Source organism: Poecile atricapillus, chromosome 3, assembly GCF_030490865.1.
Source record: "Poecile atricapillus isolate bPoeAtr1 chromosome 3, bPoeAtr1.hap1, whole genome shotgun sequence".
Taxonomy (NCBI): Eukaryota; Metazoa; Chordata; class Aves; order Passeriformes; family Paridae; genus Poecile; species Poecile atricapillus.
The window spans coordinates 34,242,497-34,267,263 of NC_081251.1; the positions used below are offsets into that span (position 1 = coordinate 34,242,497).

General features: G+C 39.4%; 1 protein-coding gene across 2 annotated transcripts in view; it reads right to left on the reverse strand.

Annotated features, from left to right (window-relative positions):
• IBTK (inhibitor of Bruton tyrosine kinase) overlaps positions 1-20,190 on the reverse strand; it is a 55,569-nt gene extending 35,379 nt beyond the window's left edge. For both annotated transcript variants that reach the window (XM_058835261.1, XM_058835260.1), the window contains exons 1-9: positions 19,991-20,190; positions 11,834-12,501; positions 8,470-8,566; positions 8,006-8,130; positions 7,032-7,142; positions 5,716-5,886; positions 4,495-4,612; positions 2,544-2,724; positions 1,219-1,342 (exon numbers count right to left, since the gene is read on the reverse strand). In XM_058835261.1, coding sequence (XP_058691244.1) covers positions 1,219-1,342; positions 2,544-2,724; positions 4,495-4,612; positions 5,716-5,886; positions 7,032-7,142; positions 8,006-8,130; positions 8,470-8,566; positions 11,834-12,157 — 1,251 coding nt within the window. In that variant the 5' untranslated portion in view covers positions 12,158-12,501; positions 19,991-20,190. The remainder of the gene's footprint in view (positions 1-1,218; positions 1,343-2,543; positions 2,725-4,494; positions 4,613-5,715; positions 5,887-7,031; positions 7,143-8,005; positions 8,131-8,469; positions 8,567-11,833; positions 12,502-19,990) is intronic.
• Between the last annotated feature and the right edge of the window lie 4,577 nt (positions 20,191-24,767).

The window sequence follows — 24,767 nt, forward strand, 5'->3', positions numbered from 1 at the left end:
ACCAAGGGAAGCCAGCTGACATAATCTTTTTGGATTTCAGCACAGCTTTTGACACTGTTTCTCACAGGATCCTTCTGGACAAAATGTCCAGCACACAGCTGGATAAAGACATCATGGGATGGGTGAGCAACTGGCCCACGAGTTGGACAAAAGGCTTATAATAAATGGGGTGACATCAGACTGTCACTACTGGGGCTGTTCCACAAGGCTCCTCAGAGCTCTTCAACATCTTTATAAATGACTTGGAGGCAGGACTGGAAGAGATACTGAGCAAGTTCACAGATGATACAAAACTGGGAGGAACTGCTAACTCCCTCCAGGGCAGGGAGGCCCTGAGGAGAGACCCTGACAAATGAAATGCTGGACAAGTTCAACAAGGGACAGAGGAACAGGCCTGCACCTGGAACAGGCCAACCCTGAATGTATGGACAGACTGGGGAATGAGATGCTGGAAAGCAGCACCTGGGGGTCCTGGTCAATGGCACACTGAATATGAACCAGCAGTGCCCTGGAGCCAGGAGGGCCAACCCTGTCCTGGGGGGCATCAGGCCCAGCAAGGCCAGCCGGGCAAGGGAGGGGATTGTCCTGCTCTGCTCCGCTCTGGGGCAGCCTCACCTCCAGTGCTGGGGGCACTTTTGGGTGCCACAGTGTAAGAAATACATTAAACTATTAGATAGTGTCCAAAGATGGGGATAAAGATGGTGAAGGGCCTTGAGGGGAAGCTGCATGAGGAGCAGCTGAGGGCACTTGGTCTGTTCAGCCTGGAGGAGGCTGAGGGGAGACCTCACTGCAGTTACAGCTTCCTCGTGAGGGGAAGAGGAGGGGCAGGCACTGAGCTCTTCTCTCTGGTGACAGTGACAGGACCAAGGGAATGGCATGAAGTTGTGTCAGGAGAGGTTTACAGCAAAATGATTTTCCACCCAGAGAGTGGCGGGAGACTGGAACAGGTTCCCCAGGGAGGGGGTCACAGCACCAACCACGACAGAGTTCAAGAAGCATTTGGATAATGCCCTCAGGCACCTGGTGTGACTCTTGGGGATGGTGCTGTGCAGGGCCAGGAGCTGGACTTACTGATCCTTGTGGGTCCCTTCCAACTCAGCATATTCTATGATTCTGTGAAATTGGTTATTTTCTATGCATGATTTTTTCCTGTCTCATTTTTGAAGTCTGATTAATCACTATGCAGCTTGCTGTGTAATTATAATTATGGCAACTTACTCTTCCAGCTTCATCCAGTGCCAGAATGCAAGTCTTTTGACCCCCATTTTCTTTAAGATGCTGGGTATCTACTTTATATTCCAAATATCCCCCACTGACAAGGACTTTTTTAAGGTTCAGCTGTCTGAAAGAACAAAAAAAGGTTAAATTAGTATTTCCCTATTGTGTACTTCATGTTGGTTCTTAGACATTTACCTTTTTCATTTAGAAAAGCAGTAAAAAAATAAAGTTGAGGCAGAGACACTGAAAAATTACTTATGTTTACTTTCATCCTACTGGTACTACTAACGTAACTGCTAATACTACAGCAGACTATAACTTTTGCTTATTTTTAAGTATATCACGTATATCTAGAAGCTCTTCACAAAATTCCATGAGTGAAAATCAGTAGATGATGTAGCTTTGATTTCATCATTACAAAACTTTATTCAACTATTCATCTATCCTGTCCCAGCAGGTAATTTCTCAGGAGTTTGCTAGGTCTTGTTTTTTAGCTGATCAAAATAATACTTGTTATCTTTTCTCAGCTGCTTAGTATAAAGCACAGGACACGCCATTAAGTTCCTACAAGTGTCAACACCTTCCCTTACAGCCATGCAGAAATGAAGTATAAGGTAATCATTACGCTATAATATGTCAATAAATACTGATAGAATTTGAAGTGAAGCCGAAAAACTAAGGTGGAGTTATCTGGGAAAAATCAAATCTAAAAAAATCTATTCTAATCTGTCATCGCAACTAAGTAAAAGAGAACAGGATTAAATGTTTTCCTAATTTCATGAGTCAAGAATCCAGCTTGTTCAACAGGTTTCACATCCTGGTTTTAGCATTCAGACCAGATGATTTTACACCATCTTCCTTGCAACCTAAATTACTCTTTATAACATTAATTAGGAAATCCAGACCCCAAATTACCGATTCAAAATCACAACAACACAAATAAGCAGAACAGCAGATCTTCAATATCTCTAACAAGATGTACTTATACAAATTCATGGTAATAGAGGAAGAAAAAATAGCAGTTCCAATGTTTTTAGATTTACAGTACTAAGTATTTCTTCATAATGTGCTTTTTTAAGCATCTTTGGTAAACATGAAGTTTACCTTAGCCTCTTGTAAAAAAAAGAAAAAAAACAAAAAATAAATGAACAAACAAAAACGATAGTCCTAGTTCATATGAAAGAACTAAAAATGAAGAAAACACAGGGCACCACTGTATTTTCTGTACTCTATGCACAAAAATCTTTAAAACAGCTTGGAGGTATACAACTACAGTGAAATCTCCCTTATTGTTCTTCATGACAAATTAGAAAAGCAACACATACTTTGAGGCTATCTTTTTGCACTGATAGTCTGCAAGTAAATAAATATCTCCTCTTTCAGAAACACATACTGTAGCGCCATCACTTGCAGAGACCAGGGACAGAGAGATGTCTTTATGGTGTAGAGCAGAGACTTGGCGAGGTGCAGTTACACATTTTTCTCCATTAGGATCCAGCAGATAACCTACAAAATACAACACCCCCAAAAAAATTATTTGCCATTCCACACACTGTGCACTTAAAGGATACTTTATGATGCTACTTTGAAGAATCTTTAAATTCCAAAAAATCTTTTAGGTAGTTGAATAATTTCTCTTCAATATATTTAGACAGATGAGACCCACCACACCTTCTTGTTAGTTCACCAGAAACACCCGAAAACCAAGACCTGATACATAAAAAAAAAAGTAAGGCATATTCAACAGGGAAGCTATTCAATGTGGTGGTACTGTTTTCATTCTAAAAAAAGAATATTTATTTAATCATCTGAAAATTTAAGGCAGTAGAAATACCATAACGGTGGCATAAACTACAGATTATTTTGGATATTGGAAACCAAAGAAATAAGCTTGTCAAAAAAATTACTGTAACTGCAGGTAAGCATGAAGGCAGCAGTTACATGAAACAGAAAAGGTTGGAGCTGTAATGCAAGATCTCTGAAAACATTAAAAAAATTTAAGAAGGCCTTTGCTGCTCTGTTGCAACAACAAACCTAACATCAGGAATCTCATACATGGCATAATCCTGTTTTGTGCGCAGGGCATTTATGCCTTCACCACAGAGCAGAGCAGGGTACAGAACACATACTGAGAAACAAGCAGCAGAGCTGCCTCTACAGCTGGAAGCAACCCTGCCACAGGACAATATAGGGCTATGCTCAAACATCTTATGGGGGAAAGGTTTACCACCACAGGTCTACCATGGTGCCCAGCTGACACAGCTAATATCATTTAGGATTCGATTACTGTCTCTCTATGGTACTGCACTAAGCCACATGCTAGCCAGAATAATCCCAACAACACAAGAAACCACAAAAAAAAAAGCTTGTATGATGGCTGCATATAAAAAAAAAGGCAAAAACAAACAAGATATTCATTAGTAAGATATTTCTCTCAGAAAGACAATTTTTTTTCACATACCTTTGACACCTTAACATAGAAACACAAAAAGACCTGCAACCTGAGGCCAGAGCTGATGCAGATTAACTCTTAAGTACCAGAGATAGATAACAGATTTGTTTGGACATAGACCCAAAACTGCAAAAATGCAAATCCAAACCAATATAGCAATACCTGTTTATTAAAAAAGATAAAAGCAAATAAAATGCCCCATTCATGCAACATATCAAGTTCACTAGCTGGTAATATGTTTTTATAAGGTTCTTTCTTGACTTCAGAATAAGAGTTAACTGAAGATTCTGGTAATGGTATTGCTGAAAAAAATAAAGAAATTGGCAAGTCCTTCACTTTAAAAAGTTAGTATGGAAAAAGTTATCAGTAGCATGTTTACAGTGCTTGATGAAAGAAGGACATAGGCAGGAGAGCTGAAGGCTAGTTCATAATTTATTAAAGGCAGTGCCAGACAGATTGCTAGAAGGAGACAAGCATGCCTTGGAGTCATTTCCAACACAAACAGCAACGTTCCCTCAAAGTCTCCAGCAGCAGGACCACACAAGATACATGGAAGGTAAGAGTTACAGAGTTCAAATGAGAACTAAATCTGACTAGCTCCTATCATCTCAAAATGTGAAAGTAACTGGTAGGAATGAAAAATACTCTTCGAAAGAAGGATGAAGGGATGATACCATCAGAAAAAAAAAAAAAAAAAAGAGAGAGAGACAAAGAGAGAGAAAAAAGCTTCACCCAGGCTTCTGTTCTTAGAAGCAGATGACAGGTTAAGCATGAACAACATCTTTCAATGGCTGGGTTTTACTTTCAGAACACTTCTACCTTACCTAGTTGGCCGCCATTCAACCCCATGGTATACACTGCTTCCTTAGTCCATAGAACAGTATGGAATCTGCCTGCAGCCACTCCAATCACCATTCTACCTTTCAGGTTTTTTGCCTGAACCTAAGCACAAATCCAAAGTACATCTTAATATTAAATAACAACAGGTAAATTTCACATGTACAAACTTCTGACATAATTTAACTCATAAAGTCATTAAGAACAAAGCACTACTATCAATCCACATACAGTCTAATAAATCAGGTTATTTCAGAAGTTTGTCAAGTGGGCCACTATTGCATTAATAACGAAAAGAACTGAACTTTTGCATTATCTAATCAGAACTGGAATCAAGTCTCCTTAGGCTGTCTTGACACACTAAGATGTTGAACAAGACTGAACAGGACGTGTATAGCACAGCCACAGAAGACTCAGGTGCTGCAAAATGTCAACTAGAAGTTTAAATTTGCAAGTCCTAATGGCCTAAACACACTGCAGAACACTAATTCCACACTTTATATTTAACTTGACCTTTCCAGATTAAGATGATAAAATCAAAGCAAATACTGTGGACATAGAGCTATCATTATACTACTGAAAAACACATGGTATCCCAAAACACTATCCCATTGCATTTTGGTCAATCATTCTTTTTTACTTTCACAACACTGATAGTGCCATGTTTTTCTACTTCAGATGAAGTTAGAGCTTCTTTACTTACAAAAAAAATTAAATTTTGAGATAAGGCACAGAAATATAGTTAAGTTGCTGATGCCCGTACCCCCTCTTCCCTGTCACTACTCTTCCCAAAGCACTGACTTCAGTGCTTCCAGCAATGGACATAACAGTCAAACCCTGAGTGCCATCCAATGATTCAAAAGGAGATACGAGCATGATTCTCAAGCAATACACACCTATTAATATTTCAGCTACAGAACAATTTGGGGAAGAGGAAAGAAAAGGGTTTTGGCAGTTGCACCCTGTATCATAATTCACACTACAAATTTTGGTAATTGTTCAGGCTACAAACTAAGACATTTATCAGAATACAATTAAGATCTGAAATGTCTGATAACACAGAATCAAGATTTATCTGAACTCACATTAAACTTCGCTGTTCTGAAATGTTTAGGAGTTATTTTTATAATCTTCCTATTTTATTTTATGTTAAGAAAAAACAAAACAACTCCACCAAACAATTAAGCTTTGACTGATGTTACTTTTACCTGTCTAGGAACACTGCAATTAGAAGGAGGAGGAAGAATACCCAATTGATGGAAAGTATTCAAACCAAAAGTGTAAACATATCCATCTTCTGTTAGAACAACAGTGTGATCCTTAGCTGCTGCTATCTGGGAGCACTGATGACCAGTTAAGCCTTCCACAAGTCTTGGAACCTGAATCAGGAGAAAAAAAGTTGATATAAAAGCATACCGGTTTGTTATTAACCAGTGGCCACCTATGAAACTAAAGTTACACCAACAAGAAGTCACAACCAAATATTGAAATAAAAATAAAATGCATTTGAACACACAACACACTCATTAACATAACAACCACATCCAGTGCAGTAAGATGAATTACTTTAATTTGAAATGCTACCAGGGAAATGTCCTTTGCTATCAGGGTAGATGAATTTTAAACCACCTGTTCTGGAATCATATTGGAAACATTTTCAGGACAGCTGAACAAATATTAACTATTGCATTCTATTTTAAATACCACAAACACTAAAGCTATCTCCCTCCTACACAGGATAATCCTAATGAAATTTCACAGAATAAGGAAGCAGTTCTGTATCTTTGAATCTTCATGCACTCTAACATGACTTTTCCTTTATTCAACTATATAACATCACAATTTTAAAAAGTAGTTTGAAAAAAAATCCTAACAGAATTACTTTCTTTAAAAAAAAAATTAATTAGAGCTCCAGTCTCCACTACAGCATTCAGCAACAGAATATCAACTTCTACCAGCTATTTGATATTAAAATATTTTTTAAATTACTGTACTGCAAGATAAATGTACACTATGAGGTAGGATAAGATGCTTAAGTCTAAGAATTGCATTGTCATCATATCTTAGTCTTCTTAAATTTTAGTTTTGTGCATTGCAACAATGTACTATTCAAATGAAATGACCAGTGACTTTTCACTTGAGTTGCATAAAAAGCAACCCTACCATCCCTCTTCCTGCCACTACACCTTCACATTACTGTACTGCTGTTTCTCTGCCAAAAAATATTTGCTTCCACTTATCTAGCATCAGCTGGCCTTTAAATCAACTGAACCAGAATACAAATTTGACCGCAGCATCTAGCTATGAAGTTAAGCTATAATTAAATGCACATTACTCTCTGCCACCTCACTGTTAGCACTGAAGAAATTTTTCCGTTACTTGGTGAGAAGCAAGGGGTTTGGTTTAAAATGAACGGCAAACTCATTTTGAAAGTACACTGATAGAAACTAATTCCCTTTTCAGACTTGTTAGAAATAAAAGAAACATCATACTAGACTATAAGAAATAACACAAGACAGTATACCAAGCATGTTTGTTCATCACCATGACCCAAGCGCCCTCCTTGTCCATGTCCACATGTATACACTTGGCCTTTGTGGGAAAGGAACACAGAGTGGAATTTGCAGAGTACCACCTGAAACAAGAGCAAAAAATGGATGGGGAAGAGGCAACACAGGACAAGTTAATTTTCCTGTAATCTGAAAACACCTGCCATAAGTACTTTGTGAAGAAGTTCTGCTTTAATAAAGATATGTTCATGAAAATACAAGATACTGGTATTAAATCATAGGATACTTAAAAGGATACTTGCTTTGAACACATTATGCACTGCCTTAACCTACTTTAAGAGATCAACAGTTTCAGTTTATTAAAATAAGATCAAGCATGGCCCCATAGGCTAACAGAAACTCCAAAGATTGAATTTTAAGGTCCATGATGCTGCTTCAGAAATGCCAAAGAAAACACGTTAAGACTGCAGCACAGACTGTCTGCCCTGAATGTTTGCTCAAGTTGTACTTTAACTTTCAAATATTCTCCAGCTGAAGTCACAAGAAATTATTAGAGACAAAGGTACTGCTACATGTAATGCGCTTAACAGTGTATGCTGCTTTGAACACAATATGAATTTTAATTCAACATGTACCAAGTATATTCGTCATTCCACTTCAGTTCAGTATTGGAGTTGAACCAGAAGTCGGCAGCTCAAAACAATTACAGAAGTATCAAGATTCTAAATGTATTTAATGATATACAAGCCATATATCCAAAGTAAATCGCATAAAACCCCCTCTTCTCCCCACCAAAACAGAGACCCACAATTTCAGTAATGGTGATTGGGGTCGCAGGGAGGTAAGGAGGTGGGCAGAGAGGAGAAGGCACCAAGAACTGCTTTTTCCATAGAAATCTTCAACACTTGGTAACTCCTTTAACTGGTTACTTTTTCCCCCTTACACATCCCTCACTAAGAAATGTGCCTATGTAATACTTTAAGAATACCTGTTTAATATACACGCCATTCCGAGGAAAAAGGTCCACCAATTCAGGATGATGTCTACCCTGCTGACCACCATGACCCAAAGTAAAATTTATATTGTTTCCCCAGGTGTAGACTTCTGTGGGATCTGTGTAATGAAAAAGATCCTCTTAGAAGCTTGTCATTTACCAGTGTTGTGCACATTCACTTCAAAAAACAACAGCTGCTATTTCTATCTAAAAATTGAAGAGGAATTGTTTTTTACCTAAAACTGAACTTTAAAAACATTTAACATTATAAGAAGTAAGGTGCCACGACAAATATTCCAACAATATTGTACAGATGATCAATATAAGCATCAGGCATGTAACAATTTATGAAGTCCTAATTAAAAACAGAAAATATTGCATACACTGGTACATGCCATTAATATATTGTTGAAACAGATCTCATTGCAAAATATAAATTAAACTATTTTATTTCTTACCGGTTTTCTTAAACACCACATGGATAGGCCTATCTTTCATCACAAGATCCAGGGCTGATAAGCCTTCTTTATCCTGAACATACAGACTAACGCCATGCTGAAAGAGGAGATGAGAAGAACTGAAGTTAATTTTAACTGCACGGCTTCAAGTAAACCAGGTAAATCTCTAAGAAACAAAACACATCTTCAATTGAAGTGTAATACTGATAAAAAAACAACTTCAGATTCAAGTAAACTGTAAGCAAATCTAAAAAAAAAACCAAAAACATTGCAAATCTGTTCTGCCATGTATACATCTTGTTGATATATTAACATGGATTTTATTGTCTCAACACAGACTGTGCAATAAACTGTAACCAGCAAAACACAAAAGAAACAGATGTGAAAATAAAGCACTGACATCTAAGAATAGCAAGCATTCACCAGAAATTAATTTACCATCTTCAAAGGATGCATTTTCTTAAACTGGCATTCTACAGAATCAGTTCTGACAAGCTAGACAAGTGACAAAAGAAACCCAAACTACTATTACTTTGAAAACAAGCAAGGAACAGAGTTTCACAGTTGCTGAGAAAAAGCAAGGTCACAAACAGCCAGGAAAGAGAGCACTAGAGAATGTTCAGAAGCAGAAAGCATGAACAGGTCATTCTTTTAGAACTTAGATACAGACCATCTCTGAAAATACCATTTTCTCAATACAACAGAGTGCTGCTACAGCAGCACTGATTTTAGGAAGGATGTCTAGTGCGATCAATCACCTTCCAAAATGGAAGAACTCCAGATGTCCTCAAATAGAACCTAATGGCCAACACGGCTGTACCTGTGTACCTGAGGTCATAGCTAATACAAAGGAAACCTTGAAAAACCTCACACGTAACAGGAACACATTAGATACAATTTCATTTAGAAAAATGTTCCCTAGAAGAACAACAGCATACATTCTCCAAACTAAAAAGACAACCCTAGTGCAACAGGGCAATGATTAGTTTACCATATGACAGAAAAGACTGATCTATTTTTATGACTTAGATAGCTGGATATTCTTCATTTTGGAAATTGTTTAAAATATTCACAAGCAGACAGAGGCTGCAAGGATATTCACATGGTCTGAATTTGTGAAAACAAACTCCTATGGCTGAGTGGCAAATCTTGTAGTTAGATACAGTCTGCAAATAAGCCAAGACTGCCTCCAGCCCGCAGCAGAAGTCATTCATCCACACTAGTTTAGGAACCCAGGGGCTGATTCAGGAGCTAGTACTGTTTAACATCTTGACTAACAACCTGGATGATAGGCTAGAGTGCTGCTCCCTCAGCAAAGGTGATGATACAAGACCAGGAGGAGTGGCTGATAAGTCAGAGGGCTGTGCTGACATTCAAAGGGACTTTGACAGGCTGAACCAACAGGCTGAGAGGAGCCACACAAAGTTCAACAAAGGGAAATGAAAATCCTGGCCCTGGGGAGGAACAACCTGGTAAACTGGTACAGCTGGAGGCTGAATGACTAGAAAGCACCATAGTAGAAAAGGACTTAGGCTTCTTTTAGACCACAGATGACCACAAGCCAGCAAGCTCAGAGTTAAGAATGGTGAAAGCATCCAAAGCTGCAGGTGGGAGTGTTGCCAGCAAGCATTACTCAGCACTGGCAAGCCACAGCTGGAGTGCTGAGTTCAGGTCTGGACTCCCAGACAGAGAAGGACATACAGGAGCAAGTTCAGCAAAAGACCATGAAAGTAATGAGGCATCTGACATTCAAAGCGAAGCTGAGAGAGCTGGGATGCTTAGCCTAGAGAAGGTTTGGGATGGGGGAAGGGGACAGCATGTTTTATCATACAGAATAAATACCTGACTGGAGGTGAGGAGTAGGAATCACAGTGATACCTAGTGGCAATGGGCACAAACTAACATATAAGAAATCCTGTTTAAATCTAAAACACATTTTAATTGCACTGATTGTAAAACACTGGAACAGAGATGTCTGATGCTCTGCTCAAAATCCAACTGGACACAGTCCTGAGCAACCTGCTCTAGCTGACCTAGCCTGAGCTTGGGGGCTAGACTAGACAACCTTCAGAGACCTCTTTCTATCTCAGCTATTTCATAATTCTATTCTATAATCAGTTCCTGTTGTTGCTATAATACCTTAAGAATATATCATTTTATAACACAGTACAGTAGACAGACTGCAGTTAAGGAACTGGAAGAGAGAGCACCCTCCACAAGTTGTTTTGTTCTGCTTCTTAGAAGGATATCAGCAGATATGACTAGCAAAAAAAAATCTCATTCACCTATGTAAATGACAGAAAAGTAAAAGACATTGGGGAAAACCTGTACAGGCCTCCTGTAAGCAAATATCAAAGATACAGACAGGCACTAGAGGATTGAATACTTTTTCATATATCATGTACAGTTTCTAGTTTTCTAGAGAACTGAATCATAAGTACAGTGGTTATAAAAACATCTACTTTTTTCAAGTTTAATGAAAGCTTCCCATTCTGTAAGGGGACAGCACACGAAATAAATATTTTACAGTTATCAGACCTTTAAGAATAAGAAACTACCAGTCCACCATCTTTCTGTTTGAAGTCTTGTAGAAAGCAGAGAGTTATGTCTACAAATGACTAGTCACTGAAATTTTAAAAGATTGCATTCAAAATGGAAAATTCTCTGCCTTAAAATGTTTGTTTTTAAACAACAGTGAACCGCAAATATTTCATTTTCTCACACGGTTAAAGAGACCCTGAACATCTCAAACAAACACCTCTTCCCTTTGCTCTACTTGTGAAAGGAGGAACAGAAGGAAGATCAATCAAAATATATACAACTTGCTAAGTGGATGGGAAGAAACAGCAATTGCAAGAAAGAAACAGGGGAGACTGAGCAAAAGCCCTGGTTTAAAATACTAATGAAATAGAGATTCACTTAACAGAATACTCCATATCTTGAATTTTTTATCTCTTAAATATAACACTAATTTCTAATTATAACTCCATTTAATTTTCCCTTATTTTGTGTTCTCTAACATCAATTGATATAATTACTGCAGGGTCTATTTTCAGAGTATCTTTAGTCTGATCGCTCTCTTATTTTTAAGCTCCTGAGCCCGATATCATCCACACAAACAAGTCTTCAAGGAAGCCCACAATTAATCAGGGATCCTTACTCAGTGCTGATTCTGCATGGGCAAAGGCAGACATCTGTATGAACAGAGACAACTTTCAAGTAAATCAATGCACTGGAATCTGAACACAGTATTAAGACAAGCTTCAAGAGGCTTTCAGTAAAGTTTAAAAACACACTTTTACATAAGCAATACAACTCTAAAAATTTTAGATGCCAAGGAATACTACAGTTGCAAATGACTCACCTTCAGTAATGACAAAACACAATCAATGTATCCATAAAATATACTTCTGTGCAAAGCTGTCCATCCAGACTCTTTGTCTTTTGCCAAGAGATCCACTCCTTTGGTCTCAGCCAACCACTCCAGCACACCTTTTTTGCCACAAGACGAAGCAAGATGTATAACGTTTCTACCAAAGGCATCTTTGATAGTTGCAGCATTGTAGCAGTAAGAAGAGAGAAAGGCCTTGATCTGGCCTTCACTTCCTCTGGTGACTACAGAAATAACATCCAAAGCATGCTGTAGAGATCGACACTTTGAAGTGCACTCTGGCATATAAGAATTCATCTTCACTTCTAAAGCTGCTCTTCTCCTTAAGGGGAACAGCCCTTAAGTGTATCAAGGCACTCCAACTCAGGACACAACACAGTGCCTTAGAAAAATTGTAATTCCAAGGATGTAAATCCAAGTTTATTGAGCTGCCATTAGAAATCTTTGTACTGTTATGTTTGGCACTTGATCCAAATAAATATTTATAAATATATATTTTTAGAAGTCTTATTTCACCATCTTCTATAACAAATATTCTTGTCCATAGAAAATTCCAAAAGTGAACTACCTCTAGAGTGCAGAGGGGGATTCCCCCTCCACACTACCTTATTCTTCTAAAACTCCATAATTGCAAGGGAGACCTGAAAGAGAACAAACCAGAACAGATTAGTTAACAAAAACCCTTTTCCCCTGCAACTGTACAGATTTAAGTGCATATCAAACTATCAAGTACAGGACAAGACAATGTGACAAGGGCTGACTGACCTGCCTCATGCCATCTGAGCTAATATGCAAACATTTAGTCAGCTTAAAAAAGCATTACTCCCTTCCCCACCCCAGCCTCCAAAGGCACCTCCTACCTTTCTTTGATTTAAATTGTTTAGGCTACAAAGCAAACTAGATCCAAAAAACTTTGCTTTCCCAGCCTCAGGGTCCTCAGCATCCTAACTATTTAGTGTCTAATTGTATCATTACTTTGTGATCAGAAAGCAACAACTGAACTAAAAGACTGCATGAGGGGGGAAGCCATTCACCAAAAATTCCCCTCAGCTGCTGAGTAGGCCATGGCTAACAGAGGCATTGTTACTAACACGGTAGAAGGAAGGAGGGACCACCACTCTCCGCAGCTACTGCAATAAAAGGATTATGTCCCACTTTCTCTTCCCTGGCCTGAATGCCCACCCATGTCCCTACTAATACTAATCTGCAGAATCAATAGGAAGGCTCCTCTCCACCACTCCCAGAGCTGCTCACAAAGGCGGGATGGAGGATGACATCAAAGCAAATAAAAGCAGCTTGGACAAGAGACACAAATTCAGACTCTCAGCACTCATGCAAGGTTAAGGTCTAAATCTCCTGAAACAGGCAAGAAGAAATGAAAGTCTAAGTTGGAAGGGGTAACGGAGAAAGAAGAAGGAAAAGGAAGCAAAAATAAGAATTCTTCATGAAAATATATTCACAGTCGGGGGCATACAGCACTTCTGCTTAGCTGTGCATATTTATCTTTAGCATATACATCTTTCTCTGGCATCCCTTTTCTCAAAAGTTAAGGAGGCCTAACAGAAGCACTCACCTAGCCTATGAAATGTGTGCAGTTATAATCAGAAGTGTCACAAGAAGTGCAGACTGCAGTATAAAAATCACCACAAACCCAGAAAACAGAAAAAGTGAACTACATACATCACTACATGCATCACTAATTTAGTGTGAACTATTAAGACCCCCCAAAAATCACACTTCAGTCTTCCAGATAAAAGTTTCAAACTGAGTGTAACAGTATTGAGTTCATGTTCTTGTTCACTGTGCAAAATGCAATTTAAAGTTTTTCTACCCACAAGTAAATAGTGCAAGAGAAGCTGAACAATGACATCCTGAAAGCTAAAGAAATAAAACTAAAAAGGTTAACAAACCCTCAGAGTGGGGAACGGGAGAGAAGGTGGGAATAAGACAAGTACACACACAAAAAAAACCACAACAAAACAAACACAAGTCCCCCATCCTACTCAGCTTAGCAGTCATTACAAATGTTCACATCCTACTCCTTGACCCCAACTTCATCAAAAAGGTTGAGCTTAGCTTCCATTGCTTTTCAGCCACTGAATGCATAACCATATTTTCTTTATATCTTTATTTGCAAAGAGACATCAGAAAAATATGACTTTGTTTGGAAAAGGGAAATCTAGTCCTCCTCCTGTTTTAAGAATCAAGATTTCCACAAAGCTTCAAGCAATCAATTTAGAGCAAATATTAGTAATGGAATCTAAACATTCAAGAAAAAAAAAACTCCAGTCCAGAGTATTTATTTAAATCTCTTGTAACAAAGCCTTCAACAATTACTTTTCCATCTCATTCAGAAGGGTTACAATACTCAGAATGCAAACCTACAGACTGGAAGTTGTTCAGTGTATACCTTCAAAACAAGTTCAAAGAGCAGGCAAATGAAGAAGAAAAAAAAATAAATTTTTTTATTCACTTCAACTTAGTCCCTCATCCCAAACCAGGGGTAGCACTCAGAAATCCTTCCAAGACTAGAACTGACCACAACTGTTCAGCTTAGATTTGTCACAGCAAGCTCCAGTTCACTCTACAGGGCATTTTCCAAACAACATACAAACTTCTGCAGTAACACGAGAAATTTATCATATATGTGTGTGGACTTTCGTCCTCTGACATTCTCATGCTTCAGACAATAAAGAGAAGTAAATCACTGTAACAGGTTTGGAAAAAAGCTCTGATTTCAAGAACATAGCTTGACTTGTTGCTCCAATGAATCAAAGTGTAATAGGTAACTATTAGCACACTCAGACCGCCAGCAGATCAAACACCCTTCTAAAACTAATAATTAAAAACAAAACAAAACACTCCCCAAAAACTAAAACAAAACAAAAAACCTACAAAAAACCCCAAACATTTTGCGATCTACAGGAAAAATTTAACACATTTCACCAATATGACACTAGGCAATAGAATTATGTTGTGGAAGAAGTAAAAATTTTACGCATGCCTTGTAAAACACATCATAAATACAGTTCATTGTTTAAACACTATCAGTGCTACACAGGAAAATAAAGGTAAAGATAAAAAGAACATTAAGAAAAATCACTCAGGGGAGACATAAAATTAGGTTGGCTAATATGTTAACATGGTATGAAATGGTACCACCGCCCAAGAAAGCAGTCCTGCTGTCTGTCCCCTGTGCTACACCTTCCTTTGTGCAGATCCACACCTATCTAAGGCACTGAAATGCATGAAAAAATGATCCAGAAGAAAACAAATCCTGAGACTTGTGCCATTACAAGAAAAGAACAGAGAAGCCAGACAAAAAATTACTGAAGGCTTCTGAGCTCCAACCTATCAAATACCAAAATAATGCGAATAACAAATCAAACATTAAAAAAATAAAAAGTCTGCTCGTAAACAGAAATACAAGCCTGCCTATCACACACTAACTCCATCATGGTGACATTTACTGCAGCTATGTGAAACCCGACTCTACTGAATTATTTCTTCATAAGTCATTCTAAACCAGCCTTTACTATAAACATTACAAAGCTAGATACTATATTAGTAGATTGATAAATATACCCTGAGCTCAAGACGGAAGGCTGTAGATCAAGTTTTCACCGCCCCACAACTAAGGCTGTCACACTGGCAATAAACACTGCCACATTATAACAATATCTGAAAAAGGGTGATAATCAGAACTGACTGTTACACAAAGGAAGTCCTACCAGAAATCTTACAACTTTCAGATTACGGATTGATGCTCAGGTCTGTGTGAAAACCTTTCTGCTGCCAAATGCTTACTTCTAGTATATGGAGTCCCTCATGAACAGTGAGCACCTAAAGCAAGCATAGAACAGGAAGCACCAGCATTTTTTAAACTTTGAATCAAGATGACCTAGAACACTGTACGCTTTTGATTATTGAAGATATTTCTGTAGGCTTCTCAGCACAAATCACATCCATATTATAATGCCAGTGTCTTCCTAATGCTAAAGCTAAATAAGTAACATTTTTATGATACAGTAGGTATTATTTGCAATTGAAATTATTTTAAAGAATTGATTCCCAGTTAACATTATAGAAAAGAGTCACAAAAAATGAAGGAATTAGAGCAGTGCTCAGAGTACCCCAAAGACATTTTATTTCAGCAGCAAGTGGGTTTCTAACCCTCAGAGACATGAGCTATTTATTATACATGTACATGGCCCAGGAAAATTTAAAAGACTGAAACCAATTTGGAAGCAATTCTTTAGTAGCAAGAAAGTGTTTGTGGTACCTTGCCTTCTTCAAGTGGGTAGGTAGAGCTGTCTCACTCAGCTCTCCCCCTCAGAGAAGGCAAAGCACCACTGCACCAGAGCTGTCAGACATCCTCCAAGAAGGAGTGTGTCAGATGTATCATCTGACCCTATGGAGGCAGAACTCCTACAACTGAAAAAGCAGCTCTCTACCTACTGCAGATGTCTGAAAAATCTGTTTCTCTGAAGAAGCCACTACAAAAATCAAAGCTGTCACACCTCTCCTGAGTATGAAGTGCACAAAGATTCTACAAATACCTTTGTGACTAAGGATGATGGTGATAGATTTCACTTCCTGCAAACAGCAGACATGAAATCTCAAAATGTGGGAAATGCAAACAGAGTTGGCAGCCTCCCACTATGAAGTTCCAGAAACCTCTCTGTGTATTCACTATCAATGTATTCCAAATTTTCTCTTTTTCCAGAAAGCATTTCCACAGAGGTTTTGGTGCCCTTGGCTCAGAGGTACAAGGAAACAACAACCAACCCTTGCCTCGTGGTTAGCAGTGTCGACATTAAATGTCAGTTTCCAGCATCCAGTCTGATTTGATTCTGTAACTCCCACCTGTCTTATACTCAAGTATTAGAGCTACCAAAATCTGACTGACATGGATGTGGGTACTGGTACCAAGCCAGTGGCTGGCAGCTGCTGTTGTGCCTTTTTTCATTTAATACAGGCAATGGTCTTACACGGAAGTGAAAGAGAAAACAGAAGAGATTCAGCTACTCAGAATTCAGTGCCACTCAAAGACAGATTGCTGGACTTGCGTCTTCAATGTGCACTGCATTAAAGTAACTCAATTGTCAAATGAGTCACATAGCCCTGAAACCCATCCTTTAATAAAAGCATATTTCTCAAGACCTTAGAATTGGCATAACTTCATTCCATTCACTGCTTTTCTCTCAGAGTTTAATAACTTATTTTTAAGTGCTACTAATTTTACGAAATATCAGTCACAACTAAAATGCACATGGTGAAAAATTACCTAGCTCCCCTAATTTGACTCTCCTAAAAAAGAAGTAACTAATGTTTTTTATTTTTCATATAAAAGAAGCCTAGTGCTTTCCTTGTCAACCTTGACATCCTCCCTTTAAAAAAGAATAAGTAAAAATAATATAGCTTTTCTGAAGGTACTAAATTCATTTTCTTTTCCTTTTGATAGTAAGTTGCTAAGTGAAGTGAGAAATGACTGGCAACGCCACACATTTCAGGAAGGTTAAGTCCACCCTTATAAGGGCATTGCAGTATCTTAAATATTTCCAGTGTGGAATGGAAAGGGGTTCTTTTTTAAACAAGCATGCTGACATTTCTCCTCTTTGGTCCATTTGCATTTGTTTCATAACATCACAAAAGATCTGTAACCATAACAGTATGGAAACCCTGAAAATATTTATACCCAAAGCAAGCTTCACTACACAGACTACTTGATTAGAAAGCTAATAAAAAAAGGCTTACAGAAATTAAGCCATGGGAATTTGCTATCATGTTACCATTTTTCCAGTACTTTCTATTGATTATATTCTTACCTAAAGATGACTTTCACTAATGCATACTAAAGTAACAGTTTAGAATCTACCAAAAGTGACGAGAAAATTGAGGCTAGGTAGTAATGTAACAGGCTTAGCACTGGCACTAAGCAAGACATCCTCAAGGAAACACAGATGAATTCCTAGATATACAAAGCAAGCACACCTTTCGGGTACAGGTAGTACATTCTCCTTTAAAGAACAGTTAGACTATTAATTTCTGCTCGGATTACACATCCACAGATAGTTTAACCTGTCCAGAAATTCCTTTTACATTTGTTGAATGGGCAAAAATCTACACTTTCCAACCCCTTGAACACAAAATGTATTTTGCGGGGAGAAAAGCGATTGAACGTACAAGGAAAAAACAGGCAAATTTAAGTTATGCAGTAATTAAAAGTGGTTTAGCAGCCTGAAATTCCCACAGAGAGACCTTTACAAAAGCAACTTCTTCTTGACTATATAACAGGAGCATTGAGACACAAAAACAAGGGTTCTGTTCTCCTCAATTCACAAAATATCAGACAGAGTCCTGCTTCTAGTTCAGATAGCAAGTTTCAAGAGAAGCAAGTAAGTAGAGAAAAACTTGGAAAGAATCACTGGATATCACAATGTTTATGGAACAATTTGCTGAGTACAAGCAAATTGGATCTCTTTTCTCCTTCAGCTGTGACTTCAGCAGACCACCCAGAGCCTTTGAATAAGGTGTCTGTTACACAAAGAAGAAAAATCAAAAGTCCAGTCCATTTTACTCTTGACAGAGGGTAAAGTAGTCATTCATTCAAATTTCATAAAATACTCAGATTATATGTCAGGAAGGATTTTCAAATGACAAATTGAATGCATGTGAGGCTCTCAAAACTGGCTAGACAACAAGCAAACTGCTCAAGTTACAAATAAATGTGACCTGTCCAGAAGTAAAGCTATAATGGAAAACCAACTTGCTTTGAAACACACCAAATTCCACCTTGCCCACTATGTCCCTTGGGCCACGGCACATCCAGGCTACTTTTTTACTTCACTTACTGGGATAGGGCCTCCATGCCACCACTGGGCAAGGTAGACCCCAGCACAAGCAACCTTTAGAGGCTCTCTCCAGATTTTCTGTAACTTCCTCTTTCACAGCGACAACAGCATAAACATTATCAGAACGAGACCTTCAGTGATCCAACAACCCTAATTCAGTTGCTCCTAGCTGAGCTAAGCAGTACTGCCAATTAAAAGCTGACACATCTGTCAGAAAAAAGACCAAACTACCATTGGTAGCTAAATTCGGCTACAAACGTCAGAGCACATCTCTCAGTTGAGAACCATTGTACATAAACAGTAAACTATGAAGTACTGCGCTGGGCTTATCTAGAAATACTCAGGACTGCTTATGTTTAATAACTTAATAATATTTTAAAAAATTGAAACAAAGCGGTATAGACAAAAGTACAATGAGTGCAGCTACAGTCACTTCCACAATTCATCAAGCTCTTGCTACAGGCTTTATTGAAACAGATATTGCTGAAGGGAAGTTAAACACAACAAACCACAAGTGTGCACTAGAATTTCACCACACTTCAAATTATATCCGATAAATCCATCAAGGACTTTTCCATTTTGGGAAAAAGTGACGTTTTTGAAATAACTGTGAAGTTCTGGTACAGTTTTATTGCAGACTACCCACACCAGATGTTGGTAGGCGATTATGTTTTTTGTAAACCACAAACTGTGACCAGTTTCCACGAAGACAGACAACTACACTAACCACGTAACCAAGAAAAGAGTTGTGCTTCGCCTGGGAAAACCGCATGGAAGTATCCTTTTAAGATAACTTCGAAACCTCGCCTCTTCAGCGCTCACTGTGCTGGTCTAATCCAGCAGCACCGCGAGCTGCTACCAAAAACAGACAAATATCTCCAAGAAGGCGAGAAACACGACAGGCGTTCCCTGAATCCACAGCTAAGGAAACCTGGCAAGAGGCTCCTGCCAGTGTCAGGGTGAGGGAAGTTCTGAAGTGCTTCAGGGAGCCAGAGAGAGGCCAGGGCAGGCAGAGAGGCAAGGGGCCATCCTGACTCCCACTACACGCGTCCACGTAGTCGAGGAGCGATACAAGAGACTTATTGACACAAGCGGCAGAGCCACGAAGCCGGTCACCTCCCATCCTACGTGGCCGGCTGCCCTTTACCCTCCCTGGCTGCCCTGCCCGGAGCTCTCCCCATTCCTTCAGCCGCCCACCGCCGCCGTCCCGACCCCTCCGACAAGGGGATCGTCCCCCGAGCGGCTCCCCCGCCGGACGCACCGGCCCGCCCCTCACCAGTCGCTAGATGAATGGACTCGGGCGGGCAGGGCGGGACGCGCGCTGGGCAGCGCGGGGGCTCATCCTCAGTGACTCCGGGGCAAGGCCAGGCTAAGGGTGCACAGCTGCTACCGCGACAGCTCCGCCGGCGACAGCGACGGTGACAGACGGGGCCCTCGGCTCACAGCAGGGCGCAGCGACAGCGACCGCCGCACCCACGAACAAGCGAAACGCCGATTGGCCGCGACACAACCGCACCTCGCGCACTGATTGGCTGCGGCTGCCGCCTCGGCCCCGCCCCTCGCGGCCGAGCCCGGATTGACTGACGGGCGAGGTCAGGGGGACGAGGGGGCGGGGTCAGGGGCGGGGCGGCCGTGGCGGTGCAGGGGTTAAAGGAAGATGGCGCCGTGGGTGTGGGTTGGAGGTTATCGCTTCTTGTCTTGGGCAAGGGAAGGGCTGGAGTTACCGGGACAGCAGGGAAGGGGGGACAGTTGAGGGGCCTCTTTCTGGCAGTCTTTGTGGGAGAAGCACTGTGTCGTGCTGCGAAGGAGGGGATGGGTTTCTGGCAAGGGAACGTCTCCCTGCTGGAGGGCTCAAAGGCAAATAGTTAAATAGCCAGCTTATGGGTTCCCAAAGTAATGGAGAGAAAGTGTGGAGAAGGCTGTGCCGATTCAGTTAAACACAGCAGTTTCTCTCTCTGTGACAGAGCAAGTGATCTAGTATATCAGATACAGCTTGATTTTTTTTGTGAGGCTCGGGGCAGTCTCGTAAGCAAACCTGGTGTGTGCACAAGGATTTGCACTCCTGCTCTGGTAACTACAGCGGGTCACTCCAGGAGGGCTCAGTTCTTTTTGGTGGATGTCTTGGATGATGCAATAGGTGGCACAGATTACAAATTAATCTGGAACAGGATTAGGGTGTGCTGTTTAAGGGCAGGAAGCTGGACCCAAGACAAGTGGTACCCAACGTGAAGTACAGAGTAAAACATATTTAAAGCACACATCACATTTAAAAAAAAAGAAATTTATGTACTTCTTCCAAGAAATAAATTAATGATGTATTGATGTTAATGTAATGGCCAGAGTTCCTATCTGTTTTTTAAAGCGACAGTATTATCCCATGTAGTGTGAGCATTATGACCTTAAAACAACCTAGCTCTCTTTAAAACCACAAAACAGTTGAAAAAAAAGTTATGCATGTTCTTCAGCAGCAGCTCAGTTTGGGAAAGATTGAGTATTAGTTGTATTTAGGTGAATCTCAAGCATTTTTACCCCTGCCATCTGACTCAGTTAATGTGATGTATACAATTTGCTCTCTGATTTTTCTCTGTATAAACATTTTGTTTGCCAGCAGTCATTCACTACTGTAACTAAACCTGCAAGCTACGTGAAATTTTCCCAGTGATAGCTTCTTAGTGCTTCAGTCACAAATGAAGGTCACCAGTTGGAGGTGGCCTTGCTCCAAGTCTGCTGCCAGCTGGCCTAAGAACAGAGATGACCATCTGGGGAGATAAGGAGGTCCAAACACAGCTGAAGTCAGTTGTAAGCAACGCTTTGTTGCATAATAGCAAATTCAAGTGAATAGCCTGGACAGATTTTGGAGCAGCAAAGACCATGGTGGAAAGATGAAGAGGCTTAAAGTAGAATAACATCTAAGATTCTATATGAAAAAGATAATTTCTGGAAGCTGGACTGCCTCTCAGGTCTTTCATAATAAATGCTACTGTAAAGAATAGAAAACTGCAGCAAGGGACACAGAAAAGTGGGAAAGTAACAGAGTCATGGATAGGAACTGATAGAGTCCAAGTCAGACAAAACCTTGACAGACTAACCAAAGATTTTTAGCAATGGTTTTCTATGCAAGAGACTATTTCTATGCAAGGACTTTTAACATATTCATGGAAAAATAAGATATGTACTGCTTTGCCTTTTATTTATTGTTTAGGTTTTTCTAATTGACCCCAGTTTACAACAGTAATAAAAGTTCCTGCTATCTTGTACTGCCTCTGCAAAAGCAGCAGCAAACTAATGATGTGAACACCATTCACAGAACCAGGATGCTACAGCTTGATTTGCAGATCTATATTGACGTGTTAAAGTAAAATTGTAAAACAAAAGTAGCTCAAAGAGGGTAACTTGAGCCTCTGTGTAAATTACTTGTTTTAGTTTGGATTTTTCTACTGTGGAAAATTACAACACTGTTGCATAAAAATATACCATTTTAAGTCTTTTGGAAAAAAATTACAAGATGTGGAGATGAAAAGCCAGCAACAAGTCACTGAAGAGTATATTTAATTCAGTAGTCCAACAGCCAGATTTGTAAATTCCCAACACGCGTAGCATGTGTCTGTCAATAAAGAACTGTTCATCTGGCTTTTTTCAGTCTGTGATGAAAAGATCTGAATTATCAGAAATAAACATGTAATTATAGGAAAAAAATATGTCTCTAACTGCTGTTGTTACTTTTTATAGAAGCTGTAGACTTAAATCCATAAAAAAGAAAGGAAGAGTGACGCTTAAAAAGGAAGACCAGTATACTTAGCCATCTTCAGAATTTGAGGAGGAACATCAATTTTGAGCAACTTAACTAGCCTACAGAGTGTATTTTTGTCTTAATATGCTTTTCAATTCATTGACTGTTGAAGAGTTACAGATTGTGTTCTAAATGTGTGTACTCATTTAAGGTTAGGGGAGATAAATCTAGGCTATAGGGAGGACATTACCCCATTAGGCTGCTTTCTGGTGACCTATTAATCTTATCCATCCATCCAGTGTAGTCTGCACCAGTCTTAGGCTACTGGAGGAATTAGAGGAGAAGATATGTGACATTAAGGAAATAACTTTGTGCTTTATTCTATCTGAAATTGATCCTGAATGTTGAAAAAAAAAAAAAAAGGTGATTATTTTTTTAGTCAGTAGTCAAAAAGTTCAGTCTATATATCAAAAATGAAAATAATTAATTTTTTTTCTTTTCAGCTATACTAAATGTCAAGTGACAGATTTCTGCTTTCACGTATCTATTTATGTGCCTTATCTGGCCTAATTATTACCAGTGCCCTCTGGAGCCTTGAGTAATAACTGTTATTGGAAGCAGTAATACTCTGCTGAACAAAAAATTAATCAGCTTCAGGCTTAACCTCTGCTACTAAAAAAGTTTCTCATGATCCTTCTCTTCAATGAATTTGGAAAAAAAAAAAGGGTTATGAAATGCTAGAAAAATTTTATTATAGAACTAATAAAGCAAAATTCAGTGTAACACCTCTTAAAAGGGAAAGCTTACCAAAAAAAGTGTCTCCAAATTTATTAAAACTATGTGCATCTGGCTTTAATAAAGCTTATCCTCTTACTCAGACAGGATCGTTAAATTCTTAATATATAACAATCTGAGAAAAGCATAGAGAAGTCCAAGGATCATACAGCTTGGAAATGACAGTGGTGATGGATATGAGCTTCCCAGTCTGATCAATCTACTTGTGAGCTCCCCCATGAAGTAGGAAATAGAGATGTGGTGAGCATCCAGGAGCATTCTCTCAGCAAACTGTGGCTCTAGCAAAGCAGGTTCTTCATCTTGCACGATTGGGAACACTTCCGTGGAGCTGTGCCATGTCAGAAACTCCAATATCTCCTCTTTAGCTTGTGAGATCTCCAGCTTGTCTAATTAGACCTTGGGAGCCTCTCTGATGCCCAAGGTAGATTTTCTGTTACTGTAGTAGTCCAGATACACAGAAAGGATGGTTTGTTATCAGTGATATGAGGTCTATATAGTGACAATGTCATTGTCTCACATTTGTTCAGAATTCCCATATGGTTAAATATGTTTTGTAAAATCCTGTGATAAATGGCCTAACATATATGAAACAAAAATTATATTGGCATACCATAGGTACTAAAAGAACTTTTGTGGGACCTGGTAAAGGGACAGTTACTAGAGTGTAATTTTCAATAAAATCAGAGACTGCATAACATGTAAAGTTATTGTAGTATTATCTGTTGTGATGTGAAATATTTTATAGAAGAGCATGATTTTAAACAAATTGTTGTGGGTCTTTTTTCTTTTTTCATTATTCTGGGGGAAGTTTATTGTACAAGTGCAGCAAAAAATTCAATTTGTGGCCTGTCTTTCCTGCATCACCCTTATCTTCCTGAATAGAAGGAGCAAGGCTGTAGATTATTTCAGAGCATCAAACTTCTGTGGAGAGGAGAGATGGATGAAAAGACGAGAATCAAGGACATTCTCCTGGGCTTCATACAGACTTTCCAGTGCAAATCTCAGAGTCTACAGCCATGGCAAATAACACTGCTGGTCTTTGGCAGTCTCATAGAGAGGCAAGAGGAAAGATCATGGTGGCTAAGAGAGGAAGAGGATCTGTTTGTATCTTCTGAACCTGTGTGAACAGAGAGAAGGTGCCTTTCTTTCCTTATTCCAATGACAGGAAAAAGAGATTTTTTTAAAAAAACACTTTTGTAAAGACTAGGTAAATGTCCTGTTTATGGTACAGCTGATTTTTTTTTTTTTTCTGTCCATTTCATGCCCAGATGCAGCTATATTGGTAGTGTCCCTGAACAAGACATCTGACACCCACTGTGGCGCTGAGCCTCAGGTATAGTGGCCGTGCTGGCAGTGTGATGCTGCTGTGCTCAGGCTGGGTGACAGAGGGCAGAGGCTTGGGTCAGGACATGCCTCCCAGCATTGGGCACAGCAGGAGACAGCCTGTCTCTCTCTCAGTGTGCCAGTGTGATCTCTGCAGGAGCTCATGGGCCAGATGAAGTGATGCCTGGAGACTGAAATTGGATGT